This window comes from Pundamilia nyererei, unplaced genomic scaffold (genome assembly GCF_000239375.1).
Source record: "Pundamilia nyererei isolate P.nyererei 1_Seehausen unplaced genomic scaffold, PunNye1.0 scaffold00554, whole genome shotgun sequence".
NCBI classification, from domain to species: domain Eukaryota; kingdom Metazoa; phylum Chordata; class Actinopteri; order Cichliformes; family Cichlidae; genus Pundamilia; species Pundamilia nyererei.
Genome location: NW_005187955.1, coordinates 34022 through 51215, shown reverse-complemented (window position 1 = coordinate 51215; position 17194 = coordinate 34022). Strand labels below are relative to the sequence as shown.

Sequence of the window (17194 nt, the reverse complement as noted above, 5' to 3'; positions counted from 1 at the left end):
TCAAACTTTCCTTTTTGCTAAAGCATATAGTTAGGGCTGGACCAGGTGACCCTGAATCCTCCCTTAGTTATGCTGCAATAGACATAGGCTGCCGACATGCTGAACAATCAAATGTTGAGTATCTGTTGATCTCAAAACTGGATTATAGATGGCAGACAGTTGGTGTCATAAGCCCCGCCCTCTGTTCAAAGATGGTCATTCACAGTGGACACAGATGCTTCTTTCACTCCTCTTTCCAATCATCTGTCCTCTCTGTCCAAAATGTGAACATTTGCATCCTTGAAAGAGTGACCTTTGACCTTCAGATGCCGATGAACCGAGTCTTGGAGGTGACTCTTGTGTTGTGCTATGCACTTGTGAAGTGGCTGTTTGGTCCAATGTAGAGTCCGAGCCACACTGTACAGCACATTGTTAAGTTTGTCTTTGAGATGAACCAGTTTGTGTGGCGGTCCTAGCCTGTTCGGCGCCCTGGGCGAAGACTCCCTCTGCATGAATGAATGATGGGCTTGGATTCACAACATTATGAATGAAATGTGCTCTATTTGGAAGCAGCCGGCCCCTCCCCTTTCCACGGGTTGTGTGTGAGACATTAAATCATCTAAATATAAATTATAAATTGTTATTGATCCTTTGCCCCGAGTCCTAAAGTGTATATTTATTTTCTTACTCTTCTTATATTTATTGTTTGTTTGCTTGCACTGCTGTAACTGGAGCCTCGTCGTCTCGTCTCTCTGCTGGACTGTAATTAGCGGAGATGACAATAAAGTTTACTTTGACTTCAGCAGCGAGCATGCGCACTGAGGGCTCTCGCGCTCACTTTTCGCGTATAGAATTTCGAAGAAAACCCAACAACATCGGTGCAAATTATAAGTCTGCATCATGATGTCTGCTGTTTTCGTGTTTGTTGTTTTGTTTTTATTTTGCGATGTTGGTTATTAGACGCTGCTCCCTCCAGCCCCCCCCCTCCGCCGCCCCGCCCTCTCCTCCCTGTACTGCAAGCAGCGGGCGCATCTCGCAAACGGAGGCGCGCTTACTCCCAGCAAACGGGCGACAGAAAACCGATCGGTGCCTGTGCCATTCCTAATGTGCGGTGGCTGATGTCGGGGCAGCACGAGTACGAGCAATTATTTGTTTTATGCCGATGCCCGTGATGCCGCCAGGGGTCTGTAGTATTTTGCACTTCCAGTAGACTGACATTTTGTCATCATCGAGCCGCAGCATCTCCTTCTTCCTCTGCCTCTAGCTCCACTTTCATCCATCATATATATTTAGTCTGCAACAAACAAGGAGGCGTAAAGCAGGATGACGTTTGACCCACTGTACAAACTAACTTCATGCTCTGTGTTAGATTCAGTAATTCTGTAACTTTTTTAAATAACTTAAATGACAAAATCCATCCCTCCAGTAAGGAATCACTACTTCTGTTTTACACTGCAATGGCAGAGAGATTAAACATGTGGTTTTAGTTGAGGTGAACTTTTTAGGGAGTATCTGGAACCATATATACAAAAGAACGAAAATGCATGAAAATCAGTTTTGTTGCTGATCTTTGAAACGTCCAAGACTCTAATCAGCACCAGCGTCCCACTCCCGTACTATTTATATGGAAAAAAGCAGCTTTCTGTTAGTTTTTTTCAATAATTATTTAGTAACGCAACTGTTTAAACTGAGATTTAAAGGGTTTAAATCCTAAAAATAGTTTAATCATTTCAAAAAGGGCTCAAATCTTAATGAACTCTCAGTACCGTATTACCCCAAAAGAGCAGACTTAAAGCACACTTTCCTTTTTGCTGACACAGTTAGGGCTGGATCAGGTGACCCCGAATCCTCCCTTAGTGTCGCTGCAATAGGCTGCTGCTTCCCATGATGTGCGTTTCTTCACTATCAGTGAATCAGAAATCAGATCTTTGCAGTATTATTACGGCCACTTCTACACCAAAGCTTGTGTGGATATCTTCACAGTATTTAATTTAAAAATGCATGACTAACTACACAGAAAACAAGTGAATTTAAAATAAAAAAGGTCCAACATTTGTTCAATGTGACAGAAATGTACCCTTCGCCCAATCTGGGCCTCAATTACAATCCTGTCTTGGAAGTGTACAGGCAACTTCTTAGACTCCTGGACTGGTTTGTGCGTCAGTATAAACTGTCCACTAGGGGACCTCATATAGACACCTTTTCAAATCCTGTCCAATTAACTGAATTTACGACGGTCAACAAAGTTGTAGAAACATGTGACAGATACTGAGTGGAAACAGGATGCTCCTTAGCTCAGGTCTGACTGTGAAAACTATGGAAACCTATGCACATGTAATTAGTTTTTGGTTTTTTTTAATACATTTTGAAGAATTTTCAAGCCAACATTTTCCCCTTTGTCACTGCGGGGTGTGTGTGTAGGGTTTTAGGGTGGAAAAGCACCGTAACATGACAGGATATGGAACTAGCTGTGAATGCCTTCTGGATGCACTGTACATACATGTGATCACATACATTTAATACACAGTGAACTCCAAATGAAACAATTGTAGTAAGAACTAAGAACATTATAGTGTAATATGACATAATGTATCAACTTTGCTGCTGTTTGTTCAGGTCTGAGACAAATATGTACTGATGGTAAATGAACAGTTTCTACTTGAGCACTCAAAGTCAGTACAGCATGCCTCAGTCATCTATTCACATCCGCTCATGCAAGACCTTCTAAGCCTAAGTGCTTTCTATCTAACAATGACACATTCATATTCTGATGAGTGCATCAGAGAGCAACTCTGGGTTTTGTATCTTGCCTGAGGATACTTCAGTGTGCAGACTGGAGATCAGCCAGGGATCAAACCAGCCAACCATAGACCATCTGCTCTGCCTCCTGAGCTGCAGCTATCCCAGTTAGTGCTAAACATATCTATAGACTATAGATCTGAGTGATGTGCTATGAAGCAAGATTAAGGGTTAGTGAGCTATGTTGGGCTTAAACACATGATGACAGTGGCTGTCTTTGTAAACTCCGTGGTTTAGAGTTTCAGATTAAAATGAGTTAGTACCACGTTTCACTGATTCTTAAAAGGATTCTTTCAAATGATTCTTTGCTGGGAGAATAAATTTTATATGAGAAATTTGTTAAGTTGTAAGAAAATATATAAATGTTTTTATACTTTAAAGGTTGATTCTGTTCATCTGGATGTTTTCAGTGAGAGAACATGATCAACCTTCTGAGATTTACGTGTCTCCTTTACACTGCTTGAACTGCTCCTATAGCCTTTATTACGCTATCGATCCAGTTTGAAGTTTCTGCTTTAGAGCGCACTCAGGGGTAAAATAAATATATTATCTCAATTAAAAAGGTTTACTTTGTGCTAAATCACTGTATTAAAGATGTTTGCAGCATTAACTTTGGTCCTATTTGCAACAATATTACATTTTAGTTATATTTTTGAAGTTTTTTAAAGATTCTTCTCTGATAACATCTCCTAATTAGTATGTTGCAGTCACAGGGATGAAAAGACATATGACACATGAGATGCACATTTTTATGTGAGGAAACATAAGTTGACAACCACCGTCATGATACCCATCGTGTCTGATGGGGCTTAAGGTTCCCTCAAGCTAACACAAGGAAAGTTGTGTCAGCTGTGTTGGACTCCATAGCATGCCCCTGTGGGCGCTGCTGGCTACACATTCTCAGTGGAAGTGTTGGGCATGTGGTCAGACGAGGCCGATTCTTCAAACACATCATCCTCCATGCCTTCTTCTATAGGATTCATTTTTGAGGATGCTTTGGTGCCGGGTGAAATCTCTAGAAAAACACAAAATGAAAAAAATATGGAACATTGTGGCTAAACAATCTGAAGTGTGAGCATATGCAGCACTCTGCATGTAATCATTAGTTATTATTAATCTCTCTTCCACAGGGTGTCCTTGTCCTGTATCATCCACTGCAGCTGGGCGCCCCTCCTTGGCCGTTACAATATAAAGTGCCCTGAGGCAACTGTGTTGTGTTTTGGTGTTATAGGACAAAAGTGAATGAAATGAATTCTCTGCTGACTCCACCATGCAGTTTACCTTTCAGATGACATTTTCTGCATAAGATAGCAGTGAAGGAACACACAGGTGGACTATCTTATTCCCTTGCGTTGCTTCCAGCCAGCAGCATAATACTTGCTACTTAATGTCATCCTACAATCCTACCATGCATCCTTTCCCCCTTCTCATCTTTATGCATTCATGCTGCACAGATCAATTACATTAAGCGTGTGTACAGCATTTAGCTAGCACTACAGAAGAACTGTTTTAACATCACATACAGCGAGTAAACATTTCACCAATTTTTGAAGAAATATATTTCTAAAGGTGTTATTGACATAAAATTCACCAGATGTCGGTAACAACCATCCCAAGTGGGACCTCAGATACTGTCCCTCCCTCCATCCAACCGCACACTTCTTCAGGTTGGCTGTGAGCCCCGCCTGCCTCAGGAACCTCTCTGATGCACAGGTGTGCTACAAGGAACGTCAGAATTTCACTCTTACCCGGGCTTGGACCTTCCTCACGGTGTTCTTTAAGGTCCAACAGCCCCTGCAGCTTCCTGCTGAACAGCAACTCATGGATGCTTAGGGCACCTCCCGAAGTGCCAACAACACAGGGTCCAGCCAGCGATCGCAACTGCATTCGTCCTCATGACGGAACTTATGAAAGTGATACCCTGTGCCATGATGCCATGATGGGGTCCATGCCAGTGTGCTGGAACAGGACCCCCACTAATGGCCCAAACTAGCACACAATCTGCCCTACCAGTAGAATCAGCAGTGTTAGACGACTTTGCATCACCACTGAGCGCAGCACAAACATCACATGTCCCTACACGTTGTGAGCGCACCTCTTCACACTGCCCCATTAACTTGTCAAACCACAGCCTCGAGTCGATGTATACGTTATTTCCACTGGCACCGTGGGATCTTTGTGACTATCCCCATGCACACACTTAATTTCCATCCGCTCTGCGTCCAACAACGTCTCGAGTCAAACCAGCGTTTCGTGGACCAGGATCTGCATGGTGCCCAAGGTGGTCATAGCCTCCGCTTGAATCCACTGCACCAGCCCTCTGCAGCTGAGCCAGCATTTCAGAGTTCATGACTATTTGCACCTCACTGTGTTCATGTGTCGTTTCTCACTGTTAAACATATTTTAATTTTCATGTGTGGATTGAATGGATTGTTACTAACATCTGGTGAGGATTTCATCTCAGCAGCACCTTTAGAAATATAAATGTGTGCGTGTGAACAGAAGCCTGCGAGGAGGCAACATGCAGAAGTCCAAAGATAAACCTCAACATCACTGAACATTTATGGAGGAAGTGAGGGAGCCCCACTCGTTTGAGCTGCTGGGAACACTGGCAGAGCTGTGGGTCGCTGCTGTAGCACGTGCTGCAGTGACAGAGTAAATATCCCATTAAGACTCACGGAGTGATGATCCAGCAGATCCACCTCGTAGGATCTGGTTGAGAACATCGTCGGTGTCACTGCTGCTCGCCATGCTGTTTCTCACCTGCGTCATAGACAGCTGGGAGCACAGGCTGGGCTGTCGGTCCATTTTCTTCACAGCCTGGAACATATCCATGACCAACATCCTCGTCAGCACAGTGAGCACTCTTACAGCTGTCACATTACATTAAACGAGATGCTCCAATAAATCGACACCAGCGGGACTCACCTTGTCGCTGAGTGTGGCATCATTCAGAGAGTACAGTTTGTTGGTGATATCTTTGCCGATGAGGAACCTGAAAACCTCATTAAGGAAAGTGTCTGACTCCAGGAAATAGGTAAGTCTCTCTCGCGACCAACACAGGAACTTGCAGTTCTCTTCTGCCATGATGGTCACCTGTCAATCAGACACATTAACAAGTGTTAAGGTGTCCACAGGTAGGGATACATATTTTTATATGCTTCGTTTCACGGTTTTCTTGGGCCTGATTGTTCTCGTCGTCTATCTACAGATTGACTGAGACACTGTGCCGTCTCTGCGCGTCTATAGATGAACAGAAGTCTGTAAGGAGATGAGTAAGGGAACGTTCAGAGACCTCAGAGGATTTAAAGTTAACATTAGTTCAGACTGCTTACATGAAGTGTAGTTAAGGAAAAAAGAAGACGGGAAAGTCAAATGATACCTTTCCACAACTTTTTGAATTAAGCGCTTTATTTTATGACAACTTTCAAAAGCTTTTTGTTATTTCTGAATGCAAAAGAACATTTATTTGACCATGTTTAGTATTATTATTATTATTATTAGTACCCTCCAATTCATTGTGAAAATAGATATATAGTATTATTCTGCCTGACATCAAGTTGTTGCCTAGATACAGACATCAATACACTTATTACTATTTTATTACTATTATTAGTACTTCAAAAATATGCTACATTGAATTGCCATGCATGTGAAACTTTATGATGTTCCAGAGCTCTGTTTAAAGAAATTTGACCTCCTTAAATCTTTATTGAATATTCATGTTCTGCAAAGTCAGACATGTTTTTACAGCCAGAGAAGGAAATCGGCCCTGCAAACGATGTCCATCCTTTATGTCAGAGCTTCCATGCAAGTGAATTTACCTGAAACTTCTCTCCTCGGTGCATCTCAGTGGACCTGAACTCTGGAGAGTCAATGAATGCGTTGGTATAGATGTTGTGCAGAAAGTGGCCTCGGTATGAAACTTTCATCCTATCACACACAAAAAAAATGAAATTCAAAATTCTGACCAACTAAATCAGAAAAGCACGGTGTTAAAATAGTAACCTTAATCGTGTGTATTAGTCAGACCTATGTGACTTTCATTAGGGAAACAAACAGCACATACTTTCCTTTGAGCAGAATGCTGAGGCGTTCGTCTACAGACGTCTTGTCCTCAGCAGCGTAGGCCTGGCCTTTCTTCAGCGTCTGAATGGTGCAGAACTGTCCCGTGAGTCGCTGGAACAAAGCCTCCTGCACATGCAGAGGCTCAAACATCCTCTTGTAGACTGACCGCAGCTCCCTGTCAATCTTAATCTGACAGCAACAGTTTGAGACGGTTAGTCTGACCTGAGCATTCATCCACAGTCAGTGTAGCCCAGGCCTAGTTGGGATAATGACACGAGCCATTTATAAATTATGGTATAGAAAATAGGGCTGCTCGATTATGGCAAAAATGATAATCACGATTATTTTCACTGAAATTGAGATCACGATTATTTGACGATATTTATTTAACTCTTTAAGTCCTACTATAGAACCAAGTCCGCCAGAGCTTATATTATTTTTTTACATGCTGTAGTGCCACTTGTGGGAGCATTTCAAGTTGCTATACATCAATACAACTGTTATAGCCCATATTGTAATAATATGTATGCATTAAGTCCATAGTAATTACATAAATTGCAAAAAAGTGCAATAAACTACAAAAGAAATAGAAAATCGCTTTTGTTTTGTTTACATATATTTCTACTTGGAGAAATTTAAGAGGTTTATCCCTCAAAACTTTAAATACAATAAAGTTGCAAAAAATAGTTTCCCACGACAGGAAATTTATTTTGAGTGTCTTCATAGTTTTATTTTGGAGATACAGCAATTTTTATATACTGCAGGAAAAACAAAAAGCAATCCTATGATGCAAATTTGCAAAGAAAACAGCAGGTGCATCATTTCACTGTGGGAAGTGTTACGAACAGCTGACAGGAACGGTAAAGCGTATTTCTGGAATATTATGTTTTTGTTCCTGCAAGCGCTTTTTATGCAGTTTTTGCAAAGCTTTATGTGGAAGGAAACCGTGACCGAGGACAAGCTGATGGCATCAGATGTAAGTACAACTCCTCCGGTTTCATATGCAAAACAAATTATTGCGCTAGCTTACACGGTTCAGGTTCTACAGGGATTTAACAATAGTTACACAAAACGGAGCGTGCTGCTCTGACGGCTTTAAAGGGTTAACAATGACTTTAAAAATAATGTAAAATAGTGTGCAACACCACTGAAGTTTGTTTTACCTCTCTTTTCAACCAACGGCAGTCACTCTCCAAATAACTTCTGCTTAGCTTTCCGAGCTTCCCTCGGGTCCTCTTAATCAGCGGTCTCCAACCTTTTTTGCGCCACGGACGGTTTATGCCCGACAATATTTCCACGGACCGGCCTTTAAGGTGTCGCGGATAAATGAGGGCGGGGCTAATAATCGGCTCAGTCACTTTTAATGATCGTTGAAAGCCCAGATCGTAATCGTGATTAAAATTCGATTAATTGAGCAGCCCTAATAGAAAATAATAAGTATACATGAATTATATGAATTCACAAGTTAATGAACCAACAACATGATGCATATTGTTCTTAAATGGGGCATTCTGCATATTTGCTATGTTTGTTTAGCTACTTTGTGTGGATACATTTTAAAACTGTTGTACTACAAATAAAGAGAATAAAGAGTAAATAGTCACAAAAGTGTTTCAAAAACCCTCACACAGAGAGTTTGACCATTTAATAAAAGGGAACCAGCGCATGAATAACCAGGATGATTCTGTTGCCTCCACAGTTTGTACACTCGAGTCGTGTCTCGTTTGCACCGAAGTCAAAAACACCTCTGGCAAGTTTCCAGAACAGCTGTAATTTGTCCTCCAGATATATTTCAGAAACACTTCAGGGGCACAAATGAGGGAAGTGAGAAATGCTCGTGTCTTCTGTCCAAAGGACAAACTCTAATTCCTGACTTGAGTCTGACATAACTTTATTCCTAATCGTACTTTCCTGGTTAATTAAAGGATGAAAGAAATAAAAATATTCCTTTATGTCAAGTCACTTATTAAGACAATCAAAGTAACTCGAGAGAAAATGCTTTTTATAAAAGTTATAAAAATGTTTTTTGAACTTTAATGAATGAAAGGCTTTAATTCTCTGATGAAAAAACAACTACAGCCGCACTTTGTTGCTCCTCCTGTCTGCTGCTCCAAAGTGTAGGTGAGTGCTGCTGCAGACATAATCGCATTGTTACCACGAAACAGAACTGAACCCATATTTATTAGCTAGAAGCTCCACTGCTCCTCTGATGAGCACACATGGGCGGCCTGCAATGATCTTGTATAATGTGAGTGATGTTGATGCTGAACTCACCGGCCTGCGTTTATACAACAGGTAGAAAAGGTGCACGAAGTTGATCACCAGGAAGACCACGTTCCAAACCATTAGATCCATGTTGCACCTGAACAGCGTGGCCCACGCGATGAATAAACCACATCCTGCAAGAACAACCCGACTTACACACTGCACTTGATTACACACCACGCTGAGACAGGAAACACTTCATCTTATCTTGGAGAAAGTATCTGGTATGGTTGTAATATCAGAAATTACTTTAATGTACACTACTGTGCAAAAGTCTTGAGCCACCCCACCATTCATTTATGATTTCCTCCCAGTTTATTTCTTCTGTTCACTTATCTTTTGCACATTTCGAACTTCAGAATCTGAATTTGCCAGCAAAACAATAATAAAGCTTTGAGCAGTGAGACAAACAAGCGAGGTAGTCTAATTGTTCCATAAATGTAGTACGTTTAAAATAAATCGCTCTATGGGAAACTTACGGGACAACGCTGAGCCACACACTGCTCTGTTTTTAAGCTCATATATGGGAGTATTGTCCAAAACTTTACTTTTGTATCGCTCACAAATTCATAATCATTGCATTCACATATTTTGATTTTAGACATGACAATTATTTAGAAATGTGCTCGTCTGGACACATGAATAAATGTCTTACTCGGTGTTATATAATGATTACCCATCCAGTCTTATGATAAAACCACCAAAACTGCTGCCTTACACATTTCAGCACTCTTCCTTTACTCGCTCTCTGAGAGACTGAAACTTGACTTGCTCTAAAATAGCAGCATAAATAACGGAGCTGTCAACATTACAACCACAGCCTCAATAAGTCCTGCTGCTTCCTGTCTCCATTCTCTTGCCAAGCAAAGATAAACATGTTGGAAGTGCTTTTTCCATCCTGCTTTTATCTCCCACTGTCACAGCCTTTTAGGGTCTCCCCTGTTTGTGCAGAACAGTTTCCAATAAATCTTTAAAATGCCAGCGTTACAGTCAACTGTCAACAAGCCTGTCCTGGTAGAAGTTTACTAACGCACGGGCAGCTTTTACTCAGAATGTGATAACTTTATGTTCCTTAAATCTTCCCCACTACATTGCTTCTGGATCCCATCACGGGAACGAGCTGTGAACCGACCTGTTGTCAGGAGGAGGCGCAGCATGATCATGTGCAGAGCCAAGGTAGTCGGGATGGCCAGGCCCAACAGCAGGGACAGGTTTCCCACATGGAATAGCAGGTGGTGGGTCTGCTCCCACTCCTGGCACGAGGTGGCATTTGAATCTGCAGACGTGGCGGCCGGGATGGAAGAAGGGAAGGAGGACAGCGTGGTGAGCAGGAGGGTGGGCCCATCTGGGGTGGAGGACATCCTTTGGCTAGGCACCTTGGACACTGGAGTAAGGCGAGCACAAGTGAATGTGGGAGGATGGTTGTTCAAAGCATACAAACTACACAGCTGCGAAAGGTAACTAAGTATACTTATTCAAGTACTTTGCTTCTAATATTTTAAGGTACTTGTATGTTAATATACTTCTCAAACAATGTAAGGAACACTTTTAATCAGAGTACAGCATCGAGTCTGCTAAACTGATCTGGGGAGTGAAGTGGGTTGTTAATGAACTTCAGCTGCTTTGGTGTTACTGGAATTAACAGCAGGCAACAATGAGACGCGCTCCAAAATAGGAAGGGCTTTAAATATATTCCAACTGTAGTTTCACTGGTTTAGCATTTGGCTGGGGTCAGTGTCACGTATGGCAGCAGCATAGCGAGTCCCCTTCCTCCAGGATGGCACGTTAATACTTACCATGATGTTTGCTGCGTTTCACAGGCAGACGAATGCTAGAACATTTTCCTCCATGTAGACAAAACACTTCTCATTTTGCTCCCATTCATCCACTAAACATTGTTCAATGTAACATTAAACCAAACGAGAATGTCAGTTACACCGGTGAACATTTGCCCTACAAAAATAATTTGAGGACAACATCTCGAACTGAACCAAACCAGTTCTTACAGGTTAGTTTCCCATTGAAACTGTGGGAATGACCAGGAGGAAAAACCAGACATGATAATAATAACAGCTTTTATTCTTTTATTACTTCTATGAACTGAAGGGTCTTTTAGATGTCAGGACCTGACAAAATCTCGAAATTTCATCTGAGAGTAAAGTAGATGGTTTCAAATACGTGCATAATTAACTGTCATCTGTTTTCACTCCAGGACAACAAAGGTGGACCAGACTCGGCTTTAAAGTGAAACTAGTTCTCTGCTTGTTATTCATATATGCTGTCCTATACTCAATTCTAATTTTATCCTTTCTGGTCCCTCCCAACAAAAATCTTATCTTCCCACTGCCACTTCCAGGTCAGCTTCCTGTGGTTTTAATTGGTCCCACAGTGTCCACACCATACGTCAGAGCTGGTTTCACTGGTTTCGGAGCCTTCCTGCTATCCTTCTGTCACAAATCTCCCCTGACACGTTTATTTTATAATTCGGTTTGTTTGAAACCCAGCTGCCCTTCATTAATCATACAGTCACTCTACTGATGCTAAGTTTAGGTTCGCGACAGAAACTGTCCCTCTGGTTTTTATTCATTAGTGAACGCAACAGTGAGCTCCTACACTGGGTCTAGCTGAGCTCCGTCATGTTTGTCATTGAAGAAGACTCGCACACATACACAGCTGCATATTTACAGTCATGAATGAATTCATGTTTCTGTCTTTTCAACGCCGGTGGGAAAGTACAGCTTACAGTCTACGCAGCAGTAGTCAGATTACACGACGCGTTACAGCTCATGGTAAAGAAGCTCTTTTATCAACATCTGACTGTAAATGTGGACGCCAGTGAATATTTCTGTACAGCAGCTGTAGCACTCGCAGAGCTCACATGTAGAAATAGACGTGGTCCAGTCGCGCAGCTGCGCTGGAATTTCTTAGGTTCAACTTAAAAGCCCGTAAAAGTGAGGAGTCTTCACTTACCGATCAGAGGAGCAGCCGGAGGAGCTCTGGACAGCAGTGAGAGGGGAAAGCGGCCGGATAGCTGGAGCCTCTGATGCTGTGTGCGTCTCACATTCCACACAGCTGACAGGAAAACGCTAAAAGGGGAACAAGGCGAGAGCAGTGCCCAAGGGCTCCGACAGGGGGCGACAGATCAAAGGTTAACTTTCAGCAGAAGTTCTTAAGAAAATTTGCTTCTTCTCTCCAAAATCGTCAGAATTGCTCGGATCATCCTTCTCTTCTCCTCAATGGATCCAATCACACAAAACGACCCTCTTTTATTCATACTTTATTAATACTCTTATATGTGAACTTTTTCAACACAAGCAGTGAGACTGCACCAGCATCTGAATGACTCTGCTGGGTGTGTGGATCTTTGTCGAAGCGTTTGGTTGACAAACCCGCAGTAACTTCACTTTCAGAGGCATTAAGGCTGAAAATATATTTATACATTAGACTTCCTAACATACTGACAAAATGAACTCCAGACTCATGTGCTTAGAAAACTGATTACGTTTGTGTTTGGCATCTACACAGTAAAATCATTTATTGTCACAGAACAACATCAGTCAGTGTACCACTGACAACACATATTGATCTAATCCGTCAATATCATATGAATTTAAGACGTCTGCTGTCCTGTGACAGAAGAACAATGGGTCTCCAAGTGCTGCACCTGTAAGACAAAACAATAAAAAACAAGCAGCGCCTACAAGGAAAAAATGGATACACAAACCAGCAATCTTGTGTTTTCTGTGTTTTGTCTGAGTATGTGCGTTTGTCACAAAATGCACTTAACAATGAGAGTGAAAAGTCTCAAAGATCAGGACCCCAGCACCCAGCAACCCCCCAAAACCCAGAAAGAATTTATTCCTTTTAGTTGCTGTCCAGGCCTTCAGTTACTGCTGAGCTGGCCAGTGCATCCTTCTTAAAAATGTCCACGATTGTTGATTTGCCACTCTCAAAGTTGTTCCTCTCTGACGGGCTTCTGTTGGCTTTGCAGCCTGATGATGTCATCCTTCATCTGTGTCTCTTTGCATTAACTCTCCAAACTTCAACACTTAGATCAAATCCAGAGTTTTAGATCTGCTACATTTTTACTGTCCATTCTCTTTGGCGCCGCTATAACTGTATAAAAGTGTGTATAAGTCATATAATGCAATCATTTTGCTAAACCCCTTAAAGATAAATTCTGCACTTCTAACAGATCTTGATCGTTTGATTTAAAATCCGAAGCAAGTTTCAAAAGTTTCATTGCCCCATAAATTATGGCCCTGTGAGTAACAACACTACAGACTGTTTTCGTGCTCAGGTATACGGTCTACCTGTCTGCAAACATGTCTGCAGCCTGACTGACACTGACTTCCACGCACTGCGATTTAGCGCATGAAGAATGTGCATGTGTGTATGTTTACGGAGCCCCCCTGCTCTGCACCGGCACTTGCAGATGGTCATCAGCCCTTTCTATTTCAGTCCCCGGCATGTGAGGGTAACATGGTAAGCGGAGATCGTAGCGGTGTCCGTATCTGTCAAAAGTCTTGTCACTGAGTGAATACAGCTTTTCTGCTATGTCATTGCGTACAACCAGGGCAAAGATCTTGGCTATGTAGCGATGCTTAGCAAAGAGCAGGTAGAGCTTTTTCCTCCTCCACGCTACGTACCGGCAGGGGTTATCAGCACGCAGCGTCACCTGAGAATAAACCACAAAACAAGTTAAACTTTGTTTAACCTCAATACAACATTTTTGTTGTCTTTCTGCATGATAAAGAAAAAGCTGTTGTGACAAAGAAAGAAATCTGTCATCACAAGTCTTTGGAATTAAATTGTAACAAATAAATGTGCAAAATTACAGAAAAGTCCAAAACGTATGCTTGTGCTTGTTAGTGGTGAGCAGCAGATCAAACAAGAACCATAAAAGGCTTTAAGCGCGGATTCAGGCCTGTGAGACTCGTTTAGACACTGAGCCTCACTCACCCCCGTTCTGTTAGCCGTCAGGGCTGGGGGGCTGAGAGGAGGTGCTGGCCGTCAGATTGGGGTCTGGGGTGCGGGGCCTCCCTGCTACTGCAGATAAGGAGGCGGTCTGCTTTCCTCCACCCCAGAGAGAAGGGTTACATCTGCTGGGTCTGGGTATGGTTTGCCCCTATAGAGTGTGTTTGGGGAGTGTGATTGTGTGTACAGTGCCTATTTGTGTCTGTCTCCACGTCGAGTGTATGATTCCCTGGAAGCACAGGCAGATGCAAGTGGTTTTCTGAGGTTCTTCTGAGGTTTCCTTAACCCGTTTAACCGTGTGTAGTTAAAGTCCTCTTAACATAACTTATAATTAAAAAAACATTCTTTCTGCACTTACAGGTGTTTTCTCCTTCTTTCTACCCAAAGAGGAAACTAGCGCAACTTGTAAGCAAGCTTGAATTTCAAAATAAAAGCACCAAAACTTTGACTAAAGTAAATTGTCAAATAGTAAATAAAATAACAAACAAAGTAATGTGCAGCTTAAACAATTTACAATGATGACACGGATCTTGACAAGATAAAGAAATAATCCAAATTATATACAATGTCATCATGCCAACAGCTACAGGGTGAGTGCCGAGCATTCGTTTGTGTATATGGGGGTGGGAATGCACGTTTGTGTCTGCGTGCGCCTGCTCGTCTGTGTCTATATGTCAGGTCGGGTCTTAGACTCCACCTCTCTGGGAACATCTCAGGCTCTCTGAGGTATGGAGGCTTATCTCCCCTCACCACACTCCCTGCCAGTGGCCGATGCCTTCAGACGTTGGTGTGTTGGTGGTTCTTGGTGTCTGGGGCTGGGCGCTCATGTATGTACCGGCTCACTCCTGGTGGCCAATTGGTGGGGCCTGGCGCCTGTGGCCTGGCTGGGCCCCTTCCGGGGGGTGGGTGCCCTCAGGCCTCTGGGCCTGAGGCCCGGTCCTCTCTGGTACAGCTAGCTGCCGGCAGAGCCAGCGGGCACGTTACTGCAACCCCCTCTGGTCTCTGCTCTGTGGCTGCTGGGTGACCTCTCGTTTGGGGCTCTCAGTTGGCTAACTTTCCTCCGTGATCTCTTAATCTCAGCCTCTAGTGTCCGTCTCCATGCAGGACACTGCTCCATGTGTTTTGTGGACTTGTAAAAGGCATTCGACCGTGTCCGTCTGAGGGTCCTGTGGGGGGGGGCTCCGGGAGTATGGGGTGTTTAGCCCATTGTGACGGACTATTCAATCCCTATAAAACCATTGCAAGAGCTTGGTTCGCATTGCCGGCAACAAGTCAGACTCGTTCCTGCTGGGTGATGGGCTCCGCCATGGCTGCCCTTTGTCACTGATTCTGTTCGTAAATTTTACGGACAGGATTTCTAGGCCAAGTGGTGGAAGGCTTTCACCTGGGTGGTCTCAGAATCTCATCTCTGCTTTTCGCGGATGTTGTGGTTCTGTTGGCTTCATCGGGTGAAGGCCTCCAGCTGGCACTGGAACGGTTCGCAGCCAAATGTGAAGCGGTGGGAATGAGAATCAGCACTTCTAAATCTGAGGCCATGGTCCTCAGCCGGAAAAGGGTGGAGTGCCCACTCCCAGTCAGGGACGAGTTCCTGACCCGAGTGGAAGAATTTAAGTATCTCAGGGTCGTGTTCACGAGTGACGGGAGAAGGGAGCGGGAGATCAACAGACGGTGCTGCGGCTGCAGTAATGCGGACGCTGCACCAGTCCGTCGTAGTGAAGAGAGAGTTGAGCGTAAAAGCGAAGCTCTCATTTTACTGGTCGATCTACGTCCCTACCCTCACCTATGGCCACGAGCTGTGGGTAGTGACCGGCAGAAATGAGCTTGCTCCGAAGAGTGGCTTGCCTCTCCCTTAGAGAGCTAGTGTGAGCTAGTGTGAGGAGTTCAGCCATCCGGGAGGGATGGCGGCCTGGAGGAGGCCCCGGGGCAGACCCAGGACACGCTGGAGAGATTATATCTCTCAGCTGGGCCAGGCCAGCTGGAGGAGGTGGCTGGGGACAGGGAGGTCTGGGCTTCTCTGCTTAGGCTGCTGCCCCCGCAACCCTGCACCGGATAGGCGGAAGAAGATGGATGGATGGATTTGATTCCGATTCACAAGTTCCCAATTTGATTCAATCACTGATTTGATTCGATTCAATTTTTTCTCAGGCAGTCAGAAACATAATTCTTTTATCATTTATCAGTACATGTGCACATTTTTATATCTACGTATAAAAACAAAGCTGACACTTGTAGGACTTCATCAGAGGAGCCTTAGTGTCAAAGTAACTGAGAATAAAACACAGAAAAACATGAAGGAGATTTTCCTGGCCTGGCTTTTTATAGCAGATAACCTTAAAATATTCTGCCGTAGATCAAACAACTGAAGAAAATAAGCTTTATTAGAGACACAGCCAAGCGTTATGCAATTTGGCATAATTTTAAAAAGTTAAAATTTCTTCTGTATTGAACAGCAGAAATGAGGCTTTCTTGTCAGAGGTCGTTTAAAACCCCCCCAAAAAACAGCAGCTGACAGCGCTGTACGTAGACTGGTGCGTAATAAGCAAGCAAATAATCCAGAAAACAGAGATTTGAGATGGGAAACTGTCCTTGAAGTACACTGAGAGAGAGAGAGAGCGAGCTGTGCATGAAGTGTGATTTTTATCGATGTGGAAACAAAACAGCCAAAGTCAGAGTAAATTAATGATGATATCTATTTGTTTGTTAAGCATAGTTTGGATTTTCCTTTGCTGCTGGTTCAGTGAATTTTGGTCAGAGTGATGAAACCTGCAGCACCAGAATCTGTGAGGTGTCGGCTTTCAGCCCCGACGGTGTGTCTGTGGACGCGGGGTGACGACACACGCTTTGTGTTTACATCTTTTTGCAGAATCCGTTCACCTGCTCTCATTTGCTGTTTTAGCTGTTTGGTGGTTGTTAAAATAGGTTTGTGAGCTTTAAGGCAAGGCAAGGCAAGGCAAATTTATTTGTATAGCACAATTCAACAACAAGGTGATTCAAAGTGCTTTACAGAGACATTAGAAACAAGAACAAATAAAAAGCATGATTTAAAATTGATTAAAACAAGCAAACAAACTAACTAAACACACACATTTCACACCTGTTCGCGCGA

General features: G+C 43.2%; 1 protein-coding gene across 1 annotated transcript; it reads right to left on the bottom strand.

Moving 5' to 3' along the window:
• Positions 1–2317: 2317 nt before the first annotated feature.
• On the bottom strand, positions 2318–12241 carry popdc1 (popeye domain cAMP effector 1). Its single transcript, XM_005754366.2, has 8 exons — positions 12082–12241; positions 10244–10495; positions 9121–9245; positions 6848–7035; positions 6603–6711; positions 5707–5874; positions 5457–5598; positions 2318–3793 (listed from the first exon to the last, which is right to left on the bottom strand). Exons 2-8 carry the CDS (start codon positions 10470–10472, stop codon positions 3669–3671), a joined length of 1086 nt encoding a protein of 361 aa, XP_005754423.1. The 5' UTR covers positions 10473–10495; positions 12082–12241; the 3' UTR covers positions 2318–3668.
• Positions 12242–17194: the final 4953 nt, after the last annotated feature.

Coding starts and splice junctions, on each gene's coding strand:
- popdc1 (XM_005754366.2), bottom strand. CDS start 10,472: ATGTCCTCCACCCCAGATGGGCCCACCCTCCTGCTCACCACGCTGTCC. Junction 5,599..5,706: donor ATGCCACACTCAGCGACAAG/GTGAGTCCCGCT, acceptor GATATGTTCCAG/GCTGTGAAGAAAATGGACCG. Junction 3,794..5,456: donor ATCTGCTGGATCATCACTCC/GTGAGTCTTAAT, acceptor GTGTTTTTCTAG/AGATTTCACCCGGCACCAAA.